This window comes from Crinia signifera, chromosome 6 (genome assembly GCF_055691185.1).
Source record: "Crinia signifera chromosome 6, ASM5569118v1, whole genome shotgun sequence".
Taxonomy (NCBI): Eukaryota; Metazoa; Chordata; class Amphibia; order Anura; family Myobatrachidae; genus Crinia; species Crinia signifera.
The window spans coordinates 103,989,058-104,015,342 of NC_139222.1; the positions used below are offsets into that span (position 1 = coordinate 103,989,058).

At 44.6% G+C, this 26,285-nt stretch overlaps 1 protein-coding gene across 1 annotated transcript; it reads right to left on the minus strand.

The window, feature by feature from the left end:
• Positions 1–86: 86 nt before the first annotated feature.
• STMN3 (stathmin 3) lies at positions 87–21,479 on the minus strand. The gene is made up of 5 exons (XM_083146676.1): positions 21,258–21,479; positions 13,266–13,361; positions 12,721–12,896; positions 4,263–4,454; positions 87–421 (listed from the first exon to the last, which is right to left on the minus strand). Exons 1-5 carry the CDS (start codon positions 21,274–21,276, stop codon positions 362–364), a joined length of 543 nt encoding a protein of 180 aa, XP_083002802.1. The 5' UTR covers positions 21,277–21,479; the 3' UTR covers positions 87–361.
• Between the last annotated feature and the right edge of the window lie 4,806 nt (positions 21,480–26,285).

A 26,285-nucleotide genomic window follows, 5' to 3' on the forward strand; every position in this document is an offset into this window, starting at 1 on the left:
GGTGATCCAGGACTATAAAGGTCTAGCTCTGCTCCCCAACATCATAAACACCTAAGTGCAACAAAATGTACGCATACCACAGTAAATGGACTCCAAGTGGTCGAACCATTGTAATTTATATGGTTTAAAAATAAAATATGCGAGGGGCATACTTCTCTGGAAGAATCTGCAGACGTGCGATCCATATGGTATAATCTTATGGATTTCATTACTCCAGGATGGCTGGGTCATAAAGGTGACAGATAAGGGGGGCATGGGAGATAGACAGGGGTGGTGAGATAATGTGAAGGATGACAAGTACGTAAAATAGTTTCATTTGCTGTATTTCGGGAGTTGGCATGGAAGGTTACAGCAGCGGCTTCTAACCGGACATTTCTTCTCGCTGCTCCTTGTTCCTGCGAACCTCTGCTGCATGCAGCTCCTGGAAGGACACAATGGGTGTTCAACATCACTATAACATGACAGAAGCTGTCTTCACCATTCATGGGGAAAAAACTGACTTTAGGTTGGAGCTCAATAAGTTATTACAGAATACACATATATACTCACCTGAAACCCATGGCAGAGTGGACAGTATATAAAGAAGGTCTATCTCATTACAAAGAAGAGAGTGTCTCTGGGCCATTGGGGTCTCCTGTAGACTTCATGTTCTTAGAACGATGTATTCTATCATCACTTCAGTGGCGTAACAATAGCCCCGCAGCCCCCACGGGCGCCGAGGGGATGCGGGGCTATTGTAATGCCCCCCCCCTATCCCCCGCAGCTTTACCTGTATTCGCTGCAGTGGTCCCGGCTCCCCTCCTGGCTTCATTTTGATGCTATGGAGACAGACCATCATAAAATGTCCGCCCCGATATAGCAGACTGTTCTCTGAAACTATCTGCTGTACGGGGGCGGACATTTTGTGATGGTCCGTTTTTCATAGCATCAGAATGAAGCCAGGAGGGGAGCCGGGACCACCACAGCGAATACAGGTAAATCTGTGGGGGATATGGGGGGGGGGGGGGTGGCATGGGCTGCCAGGGGGGAGCTGCTTTTTTATCGACGGGGGGGTGCTTAAATTATAGTTACGCCACTGCATCACTTAATGAACTCTTTCCAGAACTAAATTTCCGATGCAGTTGTCACTTTAACATCATTGAAAGGATAGAAACCCAAAGACTATACACCAAAACATACAAATAGGGGAGGTATATTGAAGATGGGATATTGCCTATATCAACTAATCAAAATATATCTATTATATCTATTATCTTCAAGAAGGTGCTAAATATATAAGAAGTAGTTTCTATGGGAAACATTCCATCTTCAATAGAACTCCCATGTTAGTAAATTTACCTCATAGAGGGCCAGATTCTCTAAGATTCAAAAGTGATAAAATGGAGAGTGATAAACAACCAGCCAATCAGCTCATGCCTGAGATTTTTCAAACACAGTCTGTGACATGGCAGGTAGGAGCTGATTGGCTGGCTGTTTATCACTCTCTATTTTATCACTTTTGAAGCTTAGAGAATCTGGCCCAGAGTCTATTGATAAGAAGATATTTTCCCATATAACTAAGGGGTAGACTATGGGAACACCCTCATTCTGTGCAAAGGACATTCATATCCACATATTTATTGTTCAAGGATAAAATTACATTTTAAACTGTAAGCTTTCATAAGCAGGGCCCTGTCTACCCATTGATGAATCAGTGTTTATCAAAATGCAAATTATGGACTAATAAAAAAATAAAATAAAAACCATGCTGCATTAGTTATTCATGAATTATGTGTGTAATCTTACTGAATCCAAATCTATAGATGGGTTACAATTTATTGGATATTGAATGCACCTACCCTAAGCTATAGAAATTAGTAATAGACACCAATGAAAAGTTATGTTGACTTTAATGCAAAGGTGAACATACATGAGTTTAGCCATCTCTTTAACTCTGGCATATTTGGCTCTGTATGGGGAATGATAAAATAATAACCACATGGTTTGTCCAATGCTGTCACCATTCCACTGTATCTACTTTCAGTCCATATCAACAATTGCTAAATCGAATACGGGACAAGTGTTTGTGACTCAAGTATCATAGGTCTGCATGGGGGCCTGGACCTTCCAAAGAGGCGCAGTCATGTGCCCCATATGTAGTGGCAATTTTATTTAGTACCAAACTGCCACAAAGGAGTATAAAATGAACAACATGTCATGGTCATGGCCAAGCCCTAAGACAGCATTTATTTTGTTGATTATGCACACTGGGGGAATCTGTCTTTTGACAGTGTCATTGTGCAGCTTATCTATATTTGAGAAACGTGTGTGTGTGTGTGTGTCTGTATGTGTGTGTGTGTGTTTGTGTCATTGCCGATTTCCCACTAGGCACATGCCTAGGGGCGACACGTGCTCGAAGTGGCACCGCTGCTTCCTTCCCTGCATGATACAGGGAAAAGCGTAGCTGGAATGGGTCAATGCAAGGGATCTAGGCTGGTGAAGCTCTTGCCCTTTAGAGCCGGGCAATGGTAAGGTCCATCTGCCAGCAATGGAGAGAAGATCCCCATCGGTCAGAGGGTGACATCCTGCATGGGGTCAGATTGGACCACCGGAGCTTCAGGTGGTACAGGGAGTACTGGAGCGAGAAAGCAGACATGCGTGGCATAAGCAGGGCATACAGCACGGCTTAAAGGCAGTGGGTGCCAGGGATCTGATCATGGGGATAGAGAAGGGAGGGGAATCCAGAGCTGCAGGGTGAACTCTGGCCATAAACTGCTGTATTTGTTACTGAAGGCTTTCATGTCACTATAGCGGTGCACTAAATCCTTATATGGCCGTTCTAACTGCAGTGCATACATTTTGCAAATACCCTATTCCCAATAAAGGAGAGGGAGGTACATTATAATATAAGGAAGGGGAGGCACATAATATTCTATTTAGTTCTATAAAGAGGCACATTCTGTTCTATGAGGGGGGGGGGCACAAAGACGAAAAATTATATTATTTGAATGTTGTGCCTAGGGGCGGCCATACTCCTAAATCTGCCTATGGTGTGACAGATGGCACTAAATATTTTCCCAGACTGTATTCCTACTCATCATAGATATTTTATCACCCATGTTTTGCCTCTAAGGCTTCCATAGCTCAGTCCTGGAAACCATCTATGCCGCCCCCAATGGACCTCATTAAAGCTAAAGCATGCCATCAGAACTTTGCATTGTCCCTATTGCTCTTCTGTCTCCTCACCTTTAATGAAGTGGTCTAATTGGCCGGTGTTTACAACTAAGGTCCCCATCCTGTATGACCTTTCTCCCTTTTTTCATTATGCCTTTTCTCTCTTTTTAAAAAAAATGAATGTTTAAAGGGAAAAAAAGGTATTGCATTTTCATGACTATAAGTTGGCTAATTGCACTGTGGCCCTTATACTGGTTCACCCACAAAGGCAAATTCCTTTTTAAATGGACAAAACCATGTGCCCTGCAGGGGGGGGCAGATGTAACATGTGCAGAGATAATTAGATTTGGGGTATTTGTTTTGTTTCTGTGCAGGGTAAATACTGGCTGCTTTATTTTTACACAGCAATATAGATCTCACTTTGTAGCAAAACCCCACCCAAATCTAATTCTCTCTGCACAAGTTACATCTGCCCCCCCCCCCCGCAGTGCACATGGTTTTGTCCATTTAAGGAATTTGCATTTGCAAGTGAACCAGAATAAGGACCTGTGTGTAATTAACAAGTCTTCTTTAAGACCTGCCATGGGCACCTTTCTGACATGTATCAGATATGAGATATCAATTTATCAATGTGTGTTGGTGGAAGCTCAATCATGTAGCAGTATAACCAGTGCTATTTTTCAGCAGGAGCCAGCAGGAACTCAGTTCCTGAACCTCTTATTAAATATGACATCAACAGGAAATGAAAATGTACTTTTCATAAGATAAGTTTTATTTTAAAGTCACCTTTGAGTGCCTTTGTTTCTAAATGCAATATATACATCTATCTCTCCCTCCCTCTCTCTATTATAGATGGGTTTTTTTTTTATTTAATTGATCCACCCCCAGACCTGGAGTTCCTGAACCTATATTTCCAGAAAAATAGTACTGAGTATAACAGTATAGATTAGGAGTAAGTTGCACATATTTTTAGAACCCGATTCCTTCTCCCATTCTTATGTACAAATCTGCCATTTAATTAAACCACCCTCGCATCTGGTATTATTGCAGCCTGTTACCTCACTTTGCTCACTAACTGCTTTTATGCTGTTGCCAACAGAGACTGGTACCTTTTCACGGAGACGCTCCCTGAGAGCAGCCATGTGGGCATCGCGGATCTCCTTGCTCAGTTCCATTTTGTAATTGAGTTTTTCCTCAGCCATTCGGCTAAAGTTGTTATTATCTTCTATCGCTCTGTGCAGTACATCCCTCTCATGTTCCCGCTTCTCAGCAAGCTGCTTCAGCACTTGGGCTTCCTGGGACTGTCAGAAAAAAAAGACAGACTGGGATTAATCATCAAATAATAATAAAAATATTGCCTATACTATACTCCAATAATTCTTCAGAAATTAATTTACAAAAAAATGTATACATACTTTGTTTTCTGCTATTTCAACTCTTCACTCTTACATAGGTAGATAAATATGGAAAAATGGCAGACTCATATAAAAACATCCTAATGTCGTCTTACTGTACAAGTTTATACTGACTGTGACATGTTCAGTGCCAAACATAAAAAAACACTGAGAGTCAATCACACATTGTATCAAAGAGATGGGAGCAGATGGGCAGCATCTGAGTGGGGGGAAAGTTTTCAGGCGGAGTATATTATTATGAGTTCAGAAAGAACTCATAATAATCAGGGCCGAAACTAGGGCTTCCGGCGCCTGGGGCAAGGCAGTCATTTGGCAGGCCCCTGACCCGGGGGGGGGGGGGGGGGGGACACCAAATGACCGCCTTGCCCCTGGCGCCGGAGGACCCCCCCCTCCCCGCTGACAATATACATACCTGTGTGCAGCCAGCGGAGGTCCGGTGACAGGCAACGGGGTTCCAGGGACTGGTGTAGCCGCTGTAGCGGCAGCTTGACTCCATCCATCTCCTACTAGCACGGCGGCGGGAAGCGCTGATGACTTTGAAAAGACTTGCCGGATTCTGATTGGCGGAATTCAGCCAATCAGTGTCTGGCAAGTCTTTTAAAAGTCATCAGCGCTTCCCACCGCCTCGCTAGTAGGAGACAGAAGGAGTCAAAGTAAGCTGCCACTACAGAGGCTACACCAGTCCCCGGAACCCCGCTGCCTGTCACCGGACCTCCGCTGGCTGTCCCCGGACCTGACAGCGCCCCCCTCCAGCGCCCGGAGCGCGTGACCCCCCAGCCCTCCCCTAGTTACGGCCTTGAAATAATATACTCCTGAAAACTTTCCCCATGTTCGAATGTTTCTACGAATCCAGTTGAGGGTAAACGTAGGAGAAGGAAGGAGAATATTTGAGTGAAAGATATTTCTACTTGAGAGTTTTCACAACATTATTGGTATGCATACTGTATATAAAGTATTGTTTTTGTTTGTCAACACTGGAGGTGCAGAAGTCTTACCATCATATATATTCCAGAGGCGGGTGCCCGCAATACACAATAAGTGTTATACAATCCTCCAAGAAAGCAGCACTCCAGCCATTTGATATAAGGAAAACTTCTTTTTAGTAAAATTTGTGGCAAATTACATAGCAACGTTTCGACACAAGCGTGTCGTCATCAGGCTTGTGTCGAAACGTTGCTATGTAATTTGCCACATATTTTACTAAAAAAAGTTTTCCTTATATCAAATCAATGGGTACAAATCAATCACAAATACAGCACTGTGAGCCAACCTGAGTGCTGTATTTGTGATTTATTTGTACCCTGAGGACAGGGTTTATCCCCCAAAATACTCGGTTCTTCAATACAAGTATGCCTATTTGAAAAATGTTTGTGGAGTGCCTTCTATTGGAATTTGTATTCAAGTGACTTGGAGTGCACCTGACCAAGCTGCTGTTTTCAGTGGAGTGCCGGCATATCACGTGACGTATATATATATATATATAACAGGGTTAAAGCTGGGCCAGCTCATTATATAGGCACACTGGATACCCACACAGGACCCCACAATTCTAGGGGCATCCAAGAGGGGGGGGGGGGGGGGGGGGTGGTCAGACAGAGTGGAGAGGCAGAATTCTCTATTTGCCTTCCAGCCAGCAGCCAGACAGTGATTAGCTGTCAGCATGCTGATTGATGGATGGCTGGAGCTATTCACCAATCAGAGTGACAGTTATTTACGCTATAGAAGCATGTGGAGAGATATGCTATGTCAAAAAAGTTTGGTACTTGTGAGTTATCCGGGCTGCCGATTTTTTCATCGCGCCCGAAATCGTGGGCATCGCGTCGGTCGTGGCCGTTATAAGGGGCCGCGACGCGATGCCCGCGATTTCCCATAGACAGTAATGTTAAAAGACGCGATGGACCCGATTTCCCATAGACAGCAATGTTAAAATAAAATGACAATGTGAAATTGGCCAATATGGCCATTTCACATTGGATATGTTTTAAAAAAAAAGGTTTCATGGCCCCCCACCACCGTTAACGCCACCCCGCTATTGAGACCAACCCGAAGCGTGGCGAGCGCAGCGAGCCCGCGAGGGGCGGCGGTACGCGTCCTCCGACCTTTTCATACCCCTACTATCCACTAGGGCGTGGAGTGAGAATAGAATAGTGTGGCGAGCGCAGCGAGCCACCGAGCCCGAAGCGTGGCGAGCGCAGCGAGCCCCGCGAGGGGACGCGGACACCTGTGAAGCCCGCAAGGGGATGCGGATACCTGTGAAGGTATCCGCGTCCCCTTGCGGGGCTCGCTGCGCTCGCCACGCTTCGGGCCTCGGTGGCTCGCTGCGCTCGCCACACTATTCTATTCTCACTCCACGCCCTAGTGGATAGTAGGGATATGAAAAGGTCGGAGGACGCGGGCTCGCTGCGCTCGCCACGCTTCGGGTTGGTCTCAATAGCGGGGTGGCGTTAACGGTGCTGGGGGGCCATGAAACCTTTTTTTTTAAAACATATCCAATGTGAAATGGCCATATTGGCCAATTTCACATTGTCATTTTATTTTAACATTGCTGTCTATGGGAAATCGGGTCCATCGCGTCTTTTAACATTACTGTCTATGGGAAATCGCGGGCATCGCGTCGCGGTCCCTTATAACGGCCACGACCGACGCGATGCCCCCGATTTGGGGCTAAATCGCGGGCATCGCGTCGGTCGGGTGTCCTTAAGTTAACTAAACTTAAGGACAAAATCGGCAGCCCGGATAACTCACAAGTACCAAAAGTTTGATTACCTTACTAATTGTTAAAATAAGTATTAAATTATTATATAGGCAAAAATATGTTCAACATTTTTCACTACTCTGGGTGCATCACTATATCCTGCTATAATATTGGAGTGTGATAAGAGTAGGAGAAAGTTGTGTGAGACCTCCATTATCTTAGTTGAGGTGCATACACACTTTACAATTTTTTTGACCAACTTTTTTTGACCAAATTCGTTCATCTTGGCCATTCTGAACGAAATTGGACAAAATATCTTTCAGTGCGTTTGTGACGAATGATGATGCACATACCCACCAGTTGTTCATCAAGGTTGTTCGTCAACTGTGCATGCAGCTCAATTTGGATATCTTTCAAAAAGAGCCTATAAACTGTAGCTAGATCTTTCGTCTTTTGTCTGTCGTCAATATCTTTCGTTAACATCTTTCGTCCGGGACACTGGGTTCAAGGGAAATGTCTTTCAATGAAATTGGTCAAAATAATTGTACAGTGTGTATGCACCTTTAGGAATTATAGATATGAGTCACTTGGAGGGTGGTGATCTCTAATACCCCTTTTACATCAATGCAAAAAGCCGGGTTTTTGCCTTGGGGACCCGGGTCAGCGTCGGTGTAAAAGAGGTGTGAAAAAAAACCTGGGACCATTTCCCTGCGAATCCTACATAGGTCCTGACCAGGGTGGAGCACAGGGAGGACCTGGGTGGTGAGCAGTGTAAACGGGTATGCCAGTTCATCCAACCCGGCTCCCATTTACACCAGTGGGGGAGCCCAACCTCCCGACCGCAGCGTCCTGTGGTCAGTATGGAGGTTGGGCCAGGGCGCACACAGCCTCTGCTGCTGACTGCTGTACTGTGCAGACAGCAGCGGAGCCAGGGAGGAGGTGAATGGATGCCTGTGTGCCGCATCCATTCACCTCGTGTATGGGGGTGAACGGCAGTCCAGGCGCAGCAATTGGCGGTGTCACCCCCTGTACCGGTGTGCAATGTAAATGGTGCTGGGCCGGGAATAGTCTGTGTTAGCACCGCAGTGTAAACGGGGCAAATCCCGGGTCCGGGCTGGATTGGAACCATGTTCCAAATACCAGGTTGGATCCAGGATTTTGGTGTAAAAGTGGTATAATTGTAGTTGTATTGTATTGTTCTTGTGGGAGACATTCAATACTATCTGTACTTTATAATTCATGTCAAAACACTGTATATCCCAGGTTCTGACAAGGCGCTTCTGATGAACTTCCTCTATTTCTATTTTATTTGCATTTGCTGTGTGATTATCCACAGTACATACAATGATGTTTAAATATAATTATGCATGCGTCACCACTGCGCACAGTGGGGCATAATCAGCAATACAGGGGTTACCCAGTCAAAGCACTCTACCACTTATAATCACAAGACGCATAGAAATTGATCCTACAGATCAATACCTTTATACATCAAATAAACTACCTAATGATTTCATTTTTTCTTGGTGATTTATACACAGCTAACAGTGATGTTCAGTTCGTGATAATTAGTAAAATTACCGTTAATTTGCACAATATTCAGTCAGATCAATGGCCCTTATTCTGGTTGGTGCGGTAATATCCGCGTGCGTTCGTGCCGCCGATGTTTTGTGTCTGCGCATGTGCAGAGGCGTCTCTGCGCATGTGTGAGGCGGACGCACGGCAACATTCCGCATGAAATGTGTACACTACGAACAGGGGGTGGAGAGGGGTGTGAAGGGCTGTTTGGGCACATTACCATATGCATACGCCCCGCGTTTAATGGGCGTTCCCATGAAAACGCTGTGCGTACGTATGGTAATGCGGCCGTGACGCACGTGTAGGGGGCGGACATATGACATTGCCAGATATCAGCTGCCCGCCCAGATCCCTGCTTTTGCACGGAAAAATGTCCGTGTGGTCTGAGGTTGCGGGAGCTGGTGGACCACTCGGTCCTGCATTCGATGGTCTGCGACCATCGAATGATGGGGGGAGGTTCCCTGAGATGGAGGAGGCGTATTCCATGAAAAATACACGTGCGGTCCGTTCGGCCAGCTTCTTACCGCGGTCGGACGGAGTTGGCGATCCGTATGGAAGGCGGGGTTTCGCACACACGGTCCTGGCCACATATTCGGATCCGGCCGCACCGATCAGAATAAGGCCCAATGTGCCATTTGTATTACAGGATCAGCTTATTAATAGCGTAAATTCCAGAGTTATATACAGGAAATATCAGTAACTGGTTGTGAGACTTAATTGTAATATAGCAATACTCTTATTGCCGGTGAAAGGTGCTCAGCCCTCTGGCTCCTATTGAAGTCCAGCCAATTCTGTAAGGCATGAGTGACGAAACATATAAAGAGGCCTCAAATCCTGGCTCCAGCACTTTGTATTAATTTATGTAAGCTACACTTTTTATTACCTATTCTATTATGTTATTATTTAATAAACTCCTAAAAACTTTCATTGTAGTTTATCTTTCCTCTTCATAGAAATTACAGGGCATCACCTACCAGGATTATGCCTCACAACACATGAAGGTCCCCTGGTTATTTGAGCACAAGATGATTTGATGAGCACTTAGTTTTAATTTATACGATACGCACATTAACAGCACCCAAAAAATTGGGATAATAATTTACTATGCGTAGAGTGCTGTTTCTCACTCTTTTTAGATAAATACACCCTGTGAGGACACAACAACGTTTTACTGGAGAAAAGCAGCAGCCACCTGTCATTCAGGAATTGTGTAACAATTCTGGAAAATTCTGGAGAACTTATAGGAGTGCTAACACAGTGGGGGTATTCTGGTTCATTCGCTCGGATGCAGATTCGCATCCTTGCGAGTTAACCGGATCCCACCTTCTTGGTTCTTGGCACCGGGACCCTCCCACATCTTTCGATGGTCGCCAACCATCGAAAGATGTGGAAGGTGCATGCATATGTAAGGTTGCTCTGAGCAACCTTACATACAGTATGCGTGTACTCTCGGGGGGGGGGGGGAGTGAGTATGCGTGTACTCTCGGGGGGGAAGTGAGTATGCGTGTACACTTTGGGAAGTGGGCAGGTAGCTGACATCAGTTGATTTATTTTGCCTGCCCCCCACATGTCCTTCACATGTTCTCATGGGAACAATGAAACAACCCCCCCCTCCCAGTCCGCAAGGATAAGTTCGACGTGGGTGCACACGCTCAGCGCATGCACATGCGCAGATATTGCAGACAACGAACGGACCAGAAGAAGATCCCGTATTCCTTTACTATAATTATTTTTGTATTCAAATATTGGATGGTGGGTACTCAGTAGGGATGCTATAGATCTGGCAGCCCTCCCCTCCACGCTCCGCTGATGAGTGATCTTTCAAAGTGAATAGATTTCTTTTTATCCTTTCTCAACTACAATATACGCAGTATTGAGGCGCTCCTTATATGTTCCCTTCCTTTTCCTCCCCCTCATATGACCCCTACTTTCTTCCCCTTTTCTGTTTCTTTCCCCACTTTATATTTGTTAGGTTTCTGGTGTGACCCCACCGCCGGGACTGCTGTTTAGGACAGCCACGGCCAAACCCTATACTACCTCTGTTGTACCCCCCAGGCTGGGTGACCGACTCCTGCAGGTGTTACTAGGCTTCGCCTGTAGCCGCCACGTTTGAATGGGTAGGTTAAGCCCACCCAAGCTCCGGTGCAGCCAGGTGTTATGAGAGGACAAGGAGCCGGGGACCTCCCTAGGGTACCGTCAAGAGGAAAGCTGACTGAGGGGCCTAACTGAAATTAACAAACGGCGACTTGCCGGACCCTGGCTAACGCAACTAAGCGCCCGCGACCTGGTCGCCACAACCCGCGACAACCATCGCCCAGGGAACCATACAAAATATAAGACACAATACCAAAGTATACAAAGAGCAGGAGGGACTGGAAAACCCCAGAAAAACTGGGAGACAAGGGGAGAGAATGAGTGGGAAGCAATGGACCTTCCCAACATAAATGACCTGCCAATGCGGCAGACAGAGAACACAGGTAATGAGTAAGGTAATGGCAATAAAGAAGGTGTGAATGAAACTACCCCAAAGGGGCAACTCACGACACAGGAGGAACCAATGGAAGAGGAGACCACGAAGGAGCCGCTGGGAACAGCAGGGAAACGGACCGGAGAGCAGCAGACAGATAGGTCCAAACAGGAGCTATCACCGGCGAGGACTGCAGGGCTGGCTTCCTAGATAAGAAGGCTAGGAGCCAATGAGAATGGAGGCCTGAGTCCCGCCTGTCATAACGAGTCCTTTCCGACACCTGCGGCCTGTTGAATTTCGCGGCTTTTCCTCTCTGCCTAGCAGCGTCTGCCGTTGCTAAGCAACGGCGCTGCCGCGTCTCAGGCGCTGAGAGACGTGAGGAGGGAGGACGGGCGTCACGCTCCGACGCTGCGTCCTCCGGCGTCCCTGGTTGCTAGGCAACCGGACGTCAGAGCCGGAAGGACAGGCGGCTAAGCGTACATGCCGCTCTGTCCTTCCAGAAGCGCTCCCACGGCGCCTAACAATATTGGATTAAAGTAAGTCTTGCTCAAAGGGTTACGGTTTAGTAGGATACTGCAAATTGTATTCGGCCTGGATATATCTTGTATGTTTGTTATCTTACTTCACTATTTGCAATTTTGTTGGATGACTATTACTTTTCTGTATTTTGTACCCTTGAAAGATTTAATAAAAACCTATTGACAAATATTGGATGGTGTAAGATATAGGGGTTTATTCTAGTTCATTCTTTCTGACAAAATCCTTCTTAGATGGACAAAACCATGTGCACTGCAGGGGGGCAGATGTAACATGTGCAGAGAGAATTAGATTTGGGTGAGTTATTTTGTTTCTGTGCAGGGAAAATACTGACTGCATGATTTTACACTTCAATATAGATCTCACTTTGAAGAAAAACCCCACCCAAATCTAATTCTCTCTGCACAAGTTACATCTGCCCCACCCGCAGTGCACATGGTTTTGTCCATCTAAGAAGGATTTTGTCAGAAAGAATGGACTAGAATAACCCCCATAGTGATGCACCCAGAGTAGTGAAAAATGTTGAACATATTTTCGTCTATATAATACTTTACAAATTATTTGAACAATTAGTCGAGTAATCAAACTTTTTTGACATACCATGTATTTCTTTACTCTTTTACTCTAATTACCCTTTATGTACCTCATCTTGTAACTCCAGAGTTGATTTTTGAGGTATCATACAATAAAAGTTATATTTTAAAACATACTAACATTCATATTATAGTTTTAAGTGTGCCATGGAAAGCGATTGTTACGTCTTTTTATTTGCCCATTGGCAAATCATCCCTTTTCATGCAGCCGGTAAGCCAACCATGACACTACGCTGGATGTGGTTATTAGTCAAATGAAATAGGCAAACCCCCAAAAGTTACCTTCCTCCTCTCCTCAGCAGCCTCCAGCCGCTTCTGCAGTTCTTCCAGAGAAATGTCCCTCTTCCTGGGAGAAATGGCGAGAGGAGGACTGTCCGGGGACAGGTCTGAAGGAGACTTCAGGATCACTTCAAAGCTCTGCCCTGATGCCCTCTTATTCAGCTGCTTAACCTCCATGTCTGTGAACGGACAGGCAGATTCATCACTCTCACACTGGATTGTATAATTATACCTCTCTTTGTCAGAGAAATATGAAATATGATTGAAGTTATTTAATTAATTTAATTTTGCACCCACATAAAGTTTACTGGCTCCAATTGGCTCTTTATAGCCACCACCCTGGAATTCATCTATGTTATGTTATCTTAATCCTTCGATTTATCACACATAGATACGGTCAAAGTCAAAGGATTGTATGCACTATCGCCCTAGTGTATGGGCAGCATAAGATATACCTACAGACGCAAGTCAGAGAAGGTTTATTAAAACAATATTTACAGTTTTATTTACAAAATATGGTACTTGAAAGAAATGAGACAATGTCTGACCTTCATACTCATAGATTGTGTTGGGATGAGGCTGAGAGTAAAAGCAAGAGCAGATCAGGGACAACATAGAGAGCTCCTTCATCTTCTCTTTGTAGGCTGCAAGAGAAAAAGTATTACTTTTGAGAAATAAGCCTGAAAGACTTGTTACATATTACACACAAGATGGTGATGCTCAGTACAAGTCTGTGATAAGTGTATGTATACAGGGCCACCGAGAAGGGGGGAGGGAGCGGGTACTAATTTCCCGGGCCCAGGCTTGCTGGAGGGGCCCGGCGGGGGCCCTGGTCTGACCCCCCCTTCTCCCCTCTGTCCCTCCTGGGAAGCAGCAACAGCACACCTACAGCATGTGCTGTGCTGACAGCAGGCTCAGCATATGCGACTCACTGACAGAGTGAGAGCTCATGCTGAGCCTTGCTGTGCTGTAGGTGTGTGCTGTTGTGGGGATGGGGGGGGGGGCAATAACACTCCCCCTCCACTTTATAGTATTTTATTACCCCCTGAAACACTTTGGGGGCGTGGCCTAAATGCAGGAGGTGGCCACGCCTCCCACAGTTAGGCCACACACCCCAAAAATTGCCGGGGGACGGCATTTCTCTCTCATTACTTTAATGTTATTGAAACAATTTCGGGTTTTCTGCACACTGATTATTTTGTGTTTTTCAAAGGTGTTGCTGGATTAAGTTGTATGAAATTGGTTTGGGTGACTTTAGGCAACAATGTTTTGAAATTGAATTCAATGCCTGTAATTACTTTTTGAGAGTAACACTGTTGAGTCATTGGCATAATGTGTGAGTTACAGTACTTAGAATTATGATGACTTTATTCACTTCAATTCAATGCAATAGGAACCTTGCAACTGAAATGGTAAGACATAATTTCCTGGCACTGTGGACTGTACACCGAGCTCTCAACGAGCTGGTCTTCCTCTGGGGCATCGCACTTTATTGGCTTCGCTCTGGGGCATCGCATTTATTGGCAAAAATTGCAGCTGCAGGGAAAAGCCATGGTGGACACTGGGACAGTGGGCTAAGCAGCGCGGGATGCAGCTTACCGAGCACCAGAGACGCCGTCCGTCCGAGCACCCACCCCTGTCGCCAGTGAGTCTCTTTAACAAAAACACATCCCCTCGGATCTCTACGCAGCAGGAGAAATCATGATGGTTGATGGTTGCCGACTATGGAATGATTTTTCCTACCTTCACAAATAAAATTCAGTGGGAACTTACTTTTATTTGCAGCCACCGGGACTAAGACAGGGTGGGCGACTGACGTACTGTGACATCAGCCGCCTGCCTCTAGCAGGCATCGGCCCGCCCGCGTAGCCATGGGAACACCTAGCACTTTCATGGGGTGCCCATAAAACGCTGGGCGTTCCCATGGATGATCCCTGTCCCCACTTGCCCCTGGCCCATCACAATGTTTGGGAAGGGCTCGGTTACTATAAAAGTCACCGAAGCCATTCACAAATGGGGAACTGCACATGCGCATAAAGTACTGTGTGCATGCGCAGTCCCACAAACATCGTGATTGGGCCGAACTCGCAGGAATGTGAGTCAGTCAGAATGACCCCCTTCCTCTGTTACTCTAACTCTTTCTTTCTCACATTGATTGGCTGGAAATGACTATAAACAAAGAGAAACCAGCTGCAACATTTTTTGCAATATGGCTGCCATTATATAAAGACCTTATTCCCTTCAGTGAAAGATACTCCGTGAAGCCATATCACTTACCACTTGGTACAATTTAGAACTCCACCATTCTAGTTTGTTGATGTTTTTTTTTTCTTTAACTACAGTAAGAGAGGTGTTATTAGGCCCTGATTCTGGTTGACTTGGTAACCTGCGAAGCTCGCAGCTTACCAAGTCCCAGAGAGCCTGCCCCGCCGCCCACCAATTCGCTACCCCCTGACGCTGCTGTATCCTCTCGCAACCATGCAAGGGGATCTGTCACAAAGACATATCCCCTCGCATGTGCCCGCAGCAGGATTAATCATTCAATGGTCACTGACCATCAAATGATCTCTCCAGGGCACGCAAATATAAGTCAGTGGAGACTGACTCTTATTTGCAGGCTTCCGGTTGAAAACAGGGCGGGCGTCTGGTGTCATGTGACGTTAGCTGCCCACTCAGGCACACCTCCTCCGGCCCGCAATCCCATAGGAACGCCCATAAAACACTTGCCGTTCCCATGGGCGACACCCAACTTGCCGCTCAATGCCCCTGGCCCGCATCAGTCGGTTCGGTGACTATGCAAGACCCCGAGACCATTTGCCCAGTGACCCTGCACAAGCACATAAATCATTATGTGCATGCGCAGAAAACCAGAATGACCCCCTTCGTTTTATATGTATGTTGAGGTTGAGCGGCTCTCTGGCTCCAATCTGTTTGCAGTTTTCATGTTTACTGTAATGATGACATGTAATAACTGCCTTTTATTCTTTTATTGTGCAGTTCTCCAATAAAACATTTGAAAAAAAAAAAAAAATCTCAGACGGCAGTGAGTCCCCAGACATGGCATCTGGTGCTCTGAAACTCAGACATGTCACTAAGGACACTAGAAGCTTTCTTCTCAATACCCAGTCCTAATAAGCTGATATGTGTACAGTCTTTCCTTCTCAAGGGAGGAGAAAGCCTGGCGCCAGCTATCAACATTAATTACCAAACAGCAGACATGACAAGCAGCTAGCAACATACATTGATAACATTGATAACATTTTTAAATATGTATTTCAAAATGTTAGGAGAAAAGGGCTCTGTGAGCATTCCCTAGCTGGCCATACACTTATGTGACATTTCGGAGGGAGAAGTCGCATAAGGCTGAGGTCACACATCACGGTGCAGCGGTTCCTGTTCAATGGGACCCGCTGCGATGCAAGGAGGCTGTGTGATGTCACACCCTGCGGTGTGACCGGATCCTGCAGAACAGGATCCGGCCCCTCCTGATTCTGGCCTTATTCTGGTGCACTCGCAGATGCAAATTCTTCTCTAATGGACAAAACCATGTGCACTGCGGGTGAGGCAGATGTAACATGTGCAGAGAGAGTTAGATTTGCTTGTTATTTTGTTTCTGTGCAGGGTAAATACTGGCTGCTTTATTTTTACACTGCAATATAGATATCAGTTGAATTACATGGTTTTGTCTACTAAAGAGAGAATTAGCCTTTGTTGCGAGTGAACCAGAACCGGGGCCTTCATTTGTAACACAGTGCGGCAAATGTATGTGTTTATATTGAAATGCGGTCGAACCACCGCCCGATCTTTGCTCCCGGAAACTGTCCGATCCGACAGATTGTACGTGCAGCACCTTGCGAACTATGGGCTGCGATTCTATACACATGGGACTGCGCATTGGATCTAAAACACATTTGATTTGCCCGATTTCTCAGCCGGATGCGTCGGAATTGGCTGAAATTGGCCAAAATCGCATAAGTGTATGGCCAGCTTAACCAGGAGACACTGTGCATGAGGATTGCCTCATCTCTACACCTCCTGCCTTCAGAACATGTAAACCTTTGCTGCCACATATGCTCACACATATCCATGTGCTCTACATACTATTAGGCACAAACAGATGCTGAAAGTCATAAAACACATTTATTCATTCTTCATGTACCTTTGCATATAATGGGGGTTATTCTGGTTGATTCGCAATTCTGCGAATTTGCAGCCCTGCAAATCCACCAAACCTCGCCCGGTGAATGAACACCCCCAGCCCCTCTCGCAGGTTCACCCGCACAGGCTGCGAATGGTTGTTTAGCATAAACATCCATTCGTATGCCTGTGGGTGACCTCCCACATCTTTCGATGGTCACTGACCATCGAAAGATGTGGAAGGTACACGCATATATTGACTTTTAAGTCACTTACATATGCGTGCACACTGGCACGGATATGGGTGGCCAGTTGACATCCGGTGATATCATCTGCCCGCCCCCCGCTCCTGCGTCACAGCCTCATTACCATGAGAACGCCCAGCATTCTCATGGGAACGCCCATGAACGCTGGGCGTTCTCATATGGTAATGAGGCAGCCCGGCTATCCCCGCCCTTCTCCGCCCCCACATGCCGACATGGGTGCGTACACCCGGCGAACCAAAAGTTTGCTGTGGGTGCACGTAACATACGTCTGCACATGCACAGAAACCTGCCTGCGCAGATGGGCAACATTGGTACTGCGTGCGGATGCACACAGGACCGAACAAACTTGAATAACCCCCAAAGTTTCTGTATTATTATTATTATTATTTTATTTTTTGCTGGTTAGTCTGTTTCTGCTGCACATTTTTGGAGATTTATTTTAAAATATATAGTTACTGCAGTACCATTCGTGACCAAAAGATGGTGATGCAGAGCTAATTATTATTTTATCCTTTGTGACTTGTATAGAGCTTATGAAGGGCAATACGAATATAGAGCGCAGACATACCTATATATATATATCAATTCACTGAAACCAATGAAAAAAATCATACCATGCCCCACTTGCGGTCTCATATCATCTTTTTTAAATGTTTCCAGACAGTGAATGGCAGTCAGAACTTTCATTGGTGGATAGCTACTGCCACCCACCAATTAGCATGCTAACAGCCATCTACTGTCTGGCTGCAGGCTGGGAGGTAGGTAGAGAATGTGGTATCTACTTTTGTGACCACCACCTGCCTATACATAAAGGCCCCTAGAACTGTAGGGCCCTGGGCTCCTGTATATATATATATATATATATATATATATATATATATATATATATATATATATATATATACATTCTATATTTACTTTTCCAGTCTCCTATAGCCTTGATAAATGAATCCTGAGATGTCCTAATGACGTATATGGACTGATGATATCAGAGATTTCTATTAGGACATTTTTTTTTTTACATACAATGTGGACTATGAATACACAAATGTATTTGCTGGCATGATTCTATGGTGAATTAAACTGCACTAATTATGACTAATTGTGTTATCATTGGAACTAAAAGTGTGCAGATGTTTTATAAGGATTGGAAACTAGGGGTGAGATTTAATAGGATGAGAGATTCAGAAAGTGAGAGATTTGGTAAGAAATCTCCAGTTTTTTTAAAGTGGCAATCATTTACACTTCAAAATCACACTGGTTTTGCTGTGTAAATGATTGCCGCTTTAAAAAAACTGGAGATTCCTTACTAAATCTCTCACTTTCTGAATCTCTCATCCTATTAAATCTCACCCTCTGGGTTTATGCTAAAGTGCAAGTTTACTGAAGTGGAGATGTTTACTGAAGAAACCAATCGGATTCTACCTATTATCTTCTAGAAAACACTAGATAAATTATAAGTAGAATCTGGTTGCTATAGGCAACATCTCCACTTTTGTAAACACTCCCTTTAGTAAATGAGTGCTATCGGAAAATCGGCACTGTAGCCTCTTGGTCCCCTCTCTGTTCTCAAAAGACCAGGGCATGATCCTCATCAAAGAATGACTTATTCTGCACATGCACAAGAAAGTACGAACGGCATGGACATCAGAGATGATGGTGACCAGACACTACTAGGCCCAGTGCCAAATTTCCCATTAGGCACATGAGGCACGTGCCTAGGGGCGGCACATGTTTGGGGGCGGCACTTGGATGCTTCTGTTGGTGCTGTCAGCCTGAAATGTACCAGTAACTGCACAATATCCACTGTACTGTTCCATATTCCATCTTATATAAAGTGTACATGGATAGGGAATGCAGATACTGTCCCTGTAATCTGTCCTATTTATTCTATTCTCTCAAATGAGGGCTTATAAATAATCAATACAAATAATACACTTAGGCAGGGGGGGGGGGGGCCATTATTATTGTGCCTACGGGCGCACTCACTCCTAAATCCGCCCCTGACTAGGCCGCACCCTTAACACAATGGTGCTAGTGCTGCCACTAGCTCACCAATCCTGCCTACCTTTACATTTCGGTAATTTATGTTGATGTTCACTTATACTTCGTGTACAACAAATGATATTGTAGTTTTAGGTCATTGATTTATTTTATGGTGGGAGATTGTCAACCTGGGTCTCTCCAACTGTTGGGAATCACAAGATCCAGCAGTCCAAGCCAAAAGCTCTTAGGAACTGCTTGAAAGGTGGCTGTAGATGGATATGCATCTTCAGCATTTCCACAGAATGGCATTGCTCTGATTGGGTAGAGGTGAGAAGAAGTAATACAAATGAGTCATTCTACTTCAAGTACTATAAATATACTGTAGGTGTTATACTGTATTCTAAAAGTATTTAAAAAATGTAGTATACAAAGATTACTATGTTGTGAAGTAGTACTGCTTCTTAGATCCATATTATCATATATTTAGGAATGAGTCTACAAATGATGGCTTCCTAATAATGTATACAATGAAATAAGAACAATCTGGATTTTTTTTTTTTTTTTTAATGGATCTCATTCCATCTCGGTGCGAATTCACAGACACAATGCGCTATATGGGACATCTGACTCCAATTATGACTTTGTATGCAAAGCGCAGTGACGGTAGTAAAGGTAATGTAAGCTTCCGCCGATGTAACCGCACCCACAGAGCATAGATTTACAAAGGCGTGATATTGTAACAATTATCGGGCGACACATTGTATCATTCTTATTATGTAAACATCAGATGTTTGATTTCTAATCACATGTAGCAAATTAACACATTTCAATCTATAACTAGTGATAAATGTCGTAGAGCAAACACTCTACTGCTTTTAAGAGAAGCAGCCACACGTACACCCAATATAAGTAATACAATGATAACACATTACAATGTAAAATCCCCTTCCTCTTATCTGGATGAAACATTAGACTATAGCGCTCCAATAGGACTAACATAGGCTGTACCGCTCCCAAGCTGCGCCATTCCCTGTTGCTGAAACCATCCAGCATCGCCATGCTTTAGGATAATAAGATCCCTGAGCTATTATAGCTAGACAGATAAGAGATGGGGTAGAATGTTCTTATACATCCTTAAAAACCACAAATGCAACTCCCACCCCAGAACTTTATTAAAGAAATGACAATTTTCGTATGCACAACAATGGCATTGGAAGAAATAAAACACTGGTGGGTATTAAACGTGAACTGATACAGAGATGTTCAGCAATTGCCATCCACTCCCATTCCCCATTGTATTCTCAGTGGTACCTAATCGCAGGACTCAGCAATCATTGCAGACTTCAGAATGGAGACAATAATGGGGATAGTGGCAGTTGGGGTTTGCATTCAATTCATGGGCAACTCATGCATTCACCTCCCATCCATACCGCTGATACACATGCTAGGAGACATGAAATCCAAGCAGGGTGCTGAGACCAGCAGCCACTCCCTAGCCTCATGCCATCTGATAAGATCGCTAAATAGCATCAAGGCCGACCTTCACATTCACATGGTCCTTCCCCAGTCATAGAGATAGTGGCAGAGGGTGGCACATAGCCAGGGACATGGCAGCAACATGTGTTTCTGCAGTGCCATGTCTTAGGCAAGGGAAGAAAGCCCAGGCACCAAATGTGAGAAATCACACCCATGCAGGGGGAGAACAGAGCCAGTGTGGCTGCGTGGGCGCAGGGTCCAATCAATGGCAGGAAAGGGGGGTTTGTGGTGCTGCATTGTGTGAGGCTGTTACTTAGGGATTTATCAACAAAGGAGAAAAATCTGTCTGTATGAACAATGGAAACTGGCAGCCAGGGGAGTAGGTGTTCTTCATGCAGAGACCATACATGCGTGCATTCCTATAAACATGGCAACATGATCAGCATGACGCATGTAGATGAATTGCGTTTCTGGCACACAAAAAAAATAATGAAATGAGTAATGCGCAGGAAAGCCAGCCTGCAGCCGGTGCCCACCACACCCACGGAGCCCCTATATGACTGCATCTGATGCAGGTGAGACTGGTAGGGCTCCCGCATGCTTTGGTCGTCACTGGCAGCCCACAGTGCCTGCATGGAGAGCATCACTGGGATGCAGCGGGAGAGCCGGTCCTACCTGAGACGGTGCTGGCCATGGTGCTGAAGGATGCGGAGTGGAGATGGTGCTGGGTGGCGGAGTACTGCAATGCTGGTAACGCCTGACTCAGCTCTAGGGGGATCCAGGCAAGAGGGAGGAGACAGAGGGGGTGGGGGGAGGCAGGACGGGCGAGAGAGAGAGAGAGAGAAAAGGGTGGTGTGGCTGCTGCTGGGTTACATTTACCAGAGGTGTTAGCAAGGGAGATTCTGGGCTATTCTGTTATAGATTGCTCAGGCTACAATCAGTAATAGAGGTGAATTAATGCAGAGTCACATCCAGCACTGCTGTCTCCCCCCACTATTGTCAGAGCATGGAGCAACCCCCACCATGCTTCATTACAGCCACTTCTTCTGTGTGAGCAGCGAAGGAAGGACCCCCATCTTCCACAGTTAGCTTTAGAACCATACCTCACATATGCTTACAGCTAGACAAAGTATTAGATTATATCATACATTCATAGGAGAATGCATTTGACATATACTGATGGGTTTATTTAATAAGATGGGAGTTCTATTGAATATGGGATGCTGCTATGGGCAACCAATCAGATCCTATCTATTATCTTCTCTAGAATGTGCTACATATATAAAAAGTAGATTCTGATTGGCTGCCCATAGCAACATCCCATCTTCAATAGAACTCCCATTAGTAAATACATTATGAAATAAAAAGACCATGGTCACATCCAGCCTACGTGAAGGCCGCTATTTGTCTGAGTATTCCCTAAAGCTTATGGCAGACCAGGGCTATCTATATAATATGTCATGGTTCTGACCAGATGTGTGTGGATTAGTACAAGTGTGAAGCTTCATTGTTGGGTCATGTATAAGAAACTAATGACACATTTACTGGTTGATGGTCAGATCATATTTTAAATGAATAGCAATATGTATTGTCTTGTGTTCCTATCGGGTATGGGAATATACTGGATGTATATCAGTATCTGTCACAATTTATAATGTCAACATTGTTGAAAAATGTTGACAGCTAACATGACTTCTGCAAAATCCTTACATGTTCATAATTTTGAGATTGTAAATGTTGACAAGTGCAATAGCAGCAACTGCAGTTTGTGAACTTAGCTGCAATCGGGGGAAAATTAGACATACTCACCAACGTAAGCAGGGGCATAACTAGATAGACGTAGGCCCCATAGCAAAAGTGTGTAAGGGCCCCTATTTAGCAACTGATGATGATACATGTATGTAAATCTTATTACTTAAATGGTAAACATTGGCTCCCTTCAGCTCTGGGCCCTATAGCAGCTGCACCTCTTGCACCCATGGTAGATACGCCCTTGAACGTAAGATAGTTACTTCTGAAACTTATGAAAAGCTACATCACCATTTGTTGACATTGTTAACATGTCAATATTTCATCAGTGTCCAAAATACTCAATGTCAGCATTATTATGATCATGTTGACATTCTCATGTCAGCATTCTAACAGTCTACAAAACATACCGAACCCAAATATTGCACCCTTATGGCTCTGAATTAACTATTTTCTAATGAACTCTTCCCTCTCCAGCCAGCTTTTCATCACGTTTACCCTCACCACTTGTTGAACGCCATAGTCTCTATTTTTTGCAAACACTCTCTTCTAGCTTTCCGCTTTACCAAATACTTTCCCGCGCCCATATGTTACAATGCTTACTAGGTACAACATGCCTTTGTTACACTCTGCACTCAAAGGGCTCTATCCTATTATCCCCAATTTTGCTGGTACAAATCATCGTAGCAGCGGTGCACTTCACGGAGTCCGGAATTCACACAAAAGTGCTCGCTAACCCATAGGGGCATGAAAACAGTCTGTGAAGTTCGGATGCCGTTGCCACTATTTACACACTGCGGCAACAACCATGGTATAGTTTGACAACGTGATCATTTTGCAGTTGTATATATGTCTGCAGTGTGGGTTTTATTTCCCATGGGTCCTTGAAATGCAATTAAACTCAAAGTATATGTATATGTTCTTGCATGATTATGGAAGGCAATCGGTGTGCTCCAATTTTTAGAAGTTGCTTACTACTCGTTGCCATTTAATTGTGAGGTACTGTAACATTAGAAGCCTCTGACAGGGAAATAATCAGCAAGAGATGTCAAAACAGTTGTCACCTCTTTTCCTATTTACATATATGTTATTGAAGTGACCATCACTGTTCTACCCAAGGCAACATGCATATTTTGCGGTAACCTGTTTAGGGCCTGATTCAGAGTCGATAGCTGATCAGCCAATTTAAAGATCGAACGATTATCAAATGACTGTGCATGCATAGGGATTGTAGTGCGCATGTGTGGGCCCAAATAGCGACTGAAGGAGGATGAACTGATCAAATCTTCAATACAATTAACTATAAATAACACAGGGCAGAGGAGAGCTGTGCTAACCGCTAGGATCACTTCACTACAAAAATACAGAGTGACAGTTGTTAAATGGATGTACAGTATACCTATTTAATTAGCATACCTACCCTGATTTGCATAATGTGTGCCCATACAAAATAGTGTAATCATACATTGGCATTCAGAGTTGGTAGCATCTGATCCTTTCACCACCTCATGAACAGAGAAGTGGAAAGGGGAGCGAAGGGTCATGCAATCATGGCAAGCATGCTTGTACTGTAACCAATACTTTAACAAATACTTTAAAACAACCACACGCAAACAGCATGAAAAGAAAAACATTATTTGCTTAAATATAAAATACCTCAGATGACACTCGTACAGTTTTCAATATTATTGAGAGTTGCAATTTCAAGAAGGAACTCTTACTGGTTCTGACACGAGATGCCGAAATACTTCTTTGGGGATACCTTAAATCGGTACTGTTTCAATGGAAGGTTTCTGGATTCTATCTTTGCACGAGGCTGAAGTTGGCTTCTTATTCGAGCTCCAGCTTCTTATTCGAGCTCCAGCTTCTTATTCGAGCTCCAGCTTCTTATTCAGAACAATCACTTTTACAAGGGTTAATGAATCATGGACCACAAATTTGACTGCAGAAATCAACACAGGGGGGTCACGTACATATGACCCACTAGCAATTTATTTTGACCAACAAGGTTTTGGGCAGAAATTGGGCACTAAAGTGGGCATGGGTCCCAGAATTCATCATTTTGAATAAGTAGCTGGTGTCCTGCAAGGGTTAAACAGCGTTGGTCAAAAAATATTACACTGGAAACCCGCACAGGGGGGTCACTTACATATGACCCACTTGCCATTTCTTTTGACCAACAAGGATTTGGGCAGAAATAGGGCACTAAAGTGGGCATGGGTCCCAGAATCATCATTTTGAATAAGTAGCTGGTGTTGTGCAAGGGTTAAAAAGCGTTGGTCAAAGAATCTTACACTTGGAATCCACACAGGGGGGTCACTTACATATGACCCACTTGCCATTTCTTTTGACCAACAAGGATTTGGGCAGTAATAGGGCAGTAAAGTGGGCATGGGTCATAGATGTCATTATTTTGAATAAGTAGCTGGTGTTCTGCAAGGGTTAAACAGTGTTGGTCAAAACATATTACACTTGAAACCCACACAGGGGGGTTGCCTACATATGACCCACTTGCAATTTCTTTTGACCAACAATGATTTGGGCAGAAATTGGGCACTAAAGTGGGCATGGGTCCCAGATATAATTTTGAATAAGTAGCTGGTGTTCTACAAGGGTTAAACAGCGTTGGTCAAAAAATATTACACTGGAAACCCGCACAGGGGGGTCACTTACATATGACCCACTTGCCATTTCTTTTGACCAACAAGGATTTGGGCAGAAATAGGGCACTAAAGTGGGCATGGGTACCAGAATCATCATTTTGAATAAGTAGCTGGTGTTCTGCAACGGTTAAACAGCGTTGGTCAACAAATATTACACTGGAAACCCGCACAGGGGGGTCACTTACATATGACCCACTTGCCATTTCTTTTGACCAACAAGGATTTGGGCATTAATAGGGCAGTAAAGTGGGCATGGGTCCCAGATGTCATCATTTTGAATAAGTAGCTGGTGTCCTGCAAGGGTTAAACAGCGTTGGTCAAAAAATATTACACTAGAAACCCGCACAGGGGGGTCACTTACATATGACCCACTTTCCATTTCTTTTGACCAACAAGGATTTGGGCAGAAATTGGGCACTAAAGTGTGCATGGGTCCCATAATCATCATTTTAAATAAGTAGCTGGTGTTCTGCAAGGGTTAAACAGCGTTGGTCAAAAAATATTACACTGGAAACCCGCACAGAGGGGTCACTTACATATGACCCACTTGCCATTTTTTTTGACCAACAAGGATTTGGGCAGTAATAGGGCAGTAAAGTGGGCATGGGTCCCAGATGTCATCATTTTGAATAAGTAGCTGGTGTCCTGCAAGGGTTAAACAGCGTTGGTCAAAAAATCTTACACTTGGAATCCACACAGGGGGGTCACTTACATATGACCCACTTGCCATTTCTTTTGACCAACAAGGATTTGGGAAGAAATAGGGCACTAAAGTGGGCATGGGTCCCAGAATCATCATTTTGAATAAGTAGCTGGTGTTCTGAAAGGGTTAAACAGCGTTGGTCAAAAAATATTACACTGGAAACCTGCACAGGGGGGTCACTTACATATGACCCACGTGCCATTTCTTTTGACCAACAAGGATTTGGGCAGTAATAGGGCAGTAAAGTGGGCATGGGTCACAGATGTCATTATTTTGAATAAGTAGCTGGTGTCCTGCAAGGGTTAAACAGTGTTGGTCAAAACATATTACACTTGAAACCCACAAAGGGGGGTCAGATACATATGACCCACTTGCAATTTCTTTTGACCAACAATGATTTGGGCAGAAAATGGGCACAAAAATGGGCATGGGTCCCAGATATCATTTTGAATAAGTAGCTGGTGTCCTGCAAGGGTTAAACAGTGTTGGTCAAAAAATATTACACTGGAAACCCGCAAAGAAGGATCACTTACATATGACCCACTTGCCATTTCTTTTGACCAACAAGGATTTGGGCAGAAATTGGGT

Bases quoted from the DNA above. Each gene is read 5' to 3' on its own strand.
- STMN3 (XM_083146676.1), bottom strand. The intron at 4,455-12,720 runs GTAACTTTTGGG...TTTTTCTGACAG, and splicing joins CTGCTGAGGAGAGGAGGAAG to TCCCAGGAAGCCCAAGTGCT. The intron at 422-4,262 runs GTACCAGTCTCT...GTGTCCTTCCAG, and splicing joins GGGAGCGTCTCCGTGAAAAG to GAGCTGCATGCAGCAGAGGT.